Below are 2,988 nucleotides of genomic sequence, written 5' to 3'. Positions count from 1 at the left end.
AAAAATATAACGCCGAGGATCGATAATGAAACAGGGACCTGACTTACCGATGGTAGACGCACTCGTGGCTTTGGCCGCGTGCCACGGATGGAGCTCGTAGTACGATCTGCGCTATAGATCGCCGCATGGGTCCTAGATGCCATGGCGCATTCATAGAAAAATTTAAATCAGAGTCGATCTAAACCAGCTACGAAATTTAAATGTTCGCTGCAACAGATTTTCGAAGGCAATTAATAAATACAGTGATCGGAAAAGTTGTGGAATTCTTTAAAAAGTTCTGTTTAATATGTGCACAATGGAACTGTGGGCGTAGAAAGATATTAAAATCTGTAGAACAATTTATAAAAATTTATTGTACCTTGTTTAGCTCTACCGTAGTTCAATTTTTATTAAATCATTCGGTAGACAGAGGAGGGGGACAATAGCAGTGGCCCTTCTTCTCGGCAGCGTATCTGGCGGCGCATTCCTTCAGCAGAACTTTGAAAGGATGCGGCGTGATCACATCGGAGGCCATCAGAAGCTCTTCGGTGAGATTCAGGTCCTCTTGCTGGCGTTGCATCTCCTGCTCGTACCATCTGCGCGTATCCTCCGTTTCCTTGCGCTTGGCAGCCTCCGCGAGTTCGCGTTGTTCCTCCAGGTCTTTTTTGTACCTCAGTTTCCTGTTCTTGGCCATTTCCTTTGCTTGAGCAGCCAGCTTAGCTTCTGTTGCAAGCTCCTTCTGTAGCGCTTCCTGCTCTAGCCTGCGCTTCTCTTCCTCTTCCATTCCCTTTCGACGGTTCTGCTTTATTTGTTCATCGAGACCTTGGATCACCTCCCGAAGACCTCTAGTCCTGGCTTCCTTGAACTGCTGCACAGCTAGGTTGCGTCTGGCGTCGGCTTTCTCCGTCGATTCTGCGATGACACGGTCCACTTCTATGTTCCTCATAGCTTCTTCTTTCCTGAGGTCCTCCAGGTACTGTATGTAGGCTAACAGTTCTCTGCGCAGTATTGCACTCGATTCTTTAATCTTGCTTTGCTCCCTGGCTATCTCAGCAGCAGCCAAACTGTCTCTCAGGCGGTCCATCTCAGCTTCCTGGCGAGCCTTTTCCGCCAGACGTCTCTTCGCGTCCATCACCTGTTGGTGGAGGTCTTCCTTCAGGGCTTGCCTCTTTCTATGCTCGGACTCCAGTCTCGCTAACTTGTCGCGGCGCATTTGCTCTTTCAGACAAGCCACGTACTCCTTATCCTCCTGGCGAACTTGCTTCAGCTGCTCTTCCAAGGCTTGTTTCCCTGCGATCTGTTTCTGCAGGGTCGACATCACCTCTCGATCAACCAAGCAGCGCTTCTTAGCCTCTTCTATCTCTCTTTCCCCCTTCGCGTCAACCTCTTTCAGCATCAGGTTATGCCACAGCCTCTCGTGCTCCTCGCGCTCTTTCCTCCTCGCTTCGTTCTCCGCCATTTGCACCAGGTTGCACTCCTTCACTTCCACCGTGGTCTTCTTCATTATATTCTCCCGAAGTACGGGACATTGCGCCAGGTACTGCTGCATCCTTTTCGCAGCTACCAGTGCTAGACGCTGCTCCTCCCGCTGCTTCTTCAGTTCGTCCGTTTTCAGGCGCATATTCTCCATCCTGGCGTCGTCGCCGTGCTGAGCCTGGTCAACTACCTCGCGGGTCAGACTCATCTGCTCTCGTAGAAGAACCTCCCGGAGCTTTTGTCTGCGGGCGTTGACAGAGTCCTGGTAGGCTGCCAACCCTGAAGAAGCCATCGCGGTGTCAGTAAATTTATCGAGAACATCGGGAGACCATTAATTGGCGAGCAAGACACTTGTTGCAGCTGTAGCCACTTTAGGAGAACCTTTCGACGAAATATCCTATCGAAATGAAAACTAATTTAACGCTTTATCTACACGGAAGGCCTTTAATTAGAGAACCTTCGGATGAAAATTCTAACAACAGCCTAACTACTTTAGCACTTTATCCTGCATAGCAGACCATTAACTTTTAATTAGAGAACCTCCCGATAAAAAATTCTATCAGAACCCCACAGCTAACTTAACATTCTACTTACCGACGGTCTATTAATCTTTAGTTCGAAACTCCTCTGATCAAAAGTTCTAACAAAATCCTCACCGACTTCGCGCGGTTCCCTATTGCTACTAAGAAATTTATTAAGAAGCGTTCAACTACAAATTCACTGTTCCAACAGCTGTAACTTTTCTACCTTGCTGGACGTGGTTCCAAAGTTTCTTCCTGCCGATTTTCCTGTCGGTCTCCTGCTCGAAGTCCATGGTTTTCATCAGGTTCTCGTACTCCCTCATCTTCTGCTGTTCGTGCAGCTCGATCAAGGACCTGTCCTCGTACGGAACGATGCAGCACTTCTCCCGTTCGCGTATTCGGTAGCCCAGCTCGCCTTTCGAGTTACCGACCACCACCTGAGGATACTTCCTCGGGATTATGGGGCCGCAGCGCACCTTGTTCAACGGCATCGTGCTCATCTTGCCGAAGTAACGTGAATCGTTCGCGGTGAAACGGGATCTAGGAGGTTCGGTCGCGCGCCTCCGAGCGGTCTCGAGCGGTGTTTACGGTTACTATGACGATGTCTGCTCTATTGAATTAATATTTGAGTTCGTGCAGCGGAGGCTTGGGGTTGATTTGCACCGGCGGTCTAGTTACGGCTCGGTTAGGATAGGTACACTCGGTCGGTGAATGCAACGGAACGTGACCGGCAGCACGCGACTGCGTTCCAAGACGGTCCCTGAAAGCGTTCCACCGGCCTGGATAGAGCATTCAGCACCGTAAGAGTTCGTACGCTCGGGCTGAGAGCGGAATCCGATATTTTCGTCGCCCAAAGAATTGCTGTTCGATAACAGTTACCAATAATTCCCGGAGAACTTTCTTCATGCTCGAAAGTCGATAGAGTTTGTTACTGCTTTTTGAAACTCCGGCGGCGACGCCTTCCACTTTTCTTGTTCAGATTTTATAAAACGTCGGCGTTGCGAAAATATAA

The 2,988-nt window shown here is 49.4% G+C and overlaps 1 protein-coding gene across 1 annotated transcript; it reads right to left on the bottom strand.

The window, feature by feature from the left end:
- Window positions 1-394: 394 nt before the first annotated feature.
- LOC144470736 (cilia- and flagella-associated protein 53) lies at window positions 395-2,476 on the bottom strand. The gene is made up of 2 exons (XM_078182227.1): window positions 2,203-2,476; window positions 395-1,734 (listed from the first exon to the last, which is right to left on the bottom strand). The coding sequence occupies exons 1-2, from the start codon at window positions 2,474-2,476 to the stop codon at window positions 395-397; spliced, it is 1,614 nt and encodes a 537-aa protein (XP_078038353.1).
- Between the last annotated feature and the right edge of the window lie 512 nt (window positions 2,477-2,988).

This window comes from Augochlora pura, chromosome 6 (genome assembly GCF_028453695.1).
Source record: "Augochlora pura isolate Apur16 chromosome 6, APUR_v2.2.1, whole genome shotgun sequence".
Lineage (NCBI taxonomy): Eukaryota > Metazoa > Arthropoda > Insecta > Hymenoptera > Halictidae > Augochlora > Augochlora pura.
Note: the sequence above shows the minus strand (reverse complement) of the source record. Positions and strands in the feature narration are given on the sequence as shown.

Excerpts from the sequence above, each read along its gene's own strand:
- LOC144470736 (XM_078182227.1), bottom strand. The coding sequence starts at position 2,476 with ATGAGCACGATGCCGTTGAACAAGGTGCGCTGCGGCCCCATAATCCCG. Across the intron at positions 1,735-2,202 it reads TTGGAACCACGTCCAGCAAG|GGTTGGCAGCCTACCAGGAC; the intron begins GTAGAAAAGTTA and ends TGGCTTCTTCAG.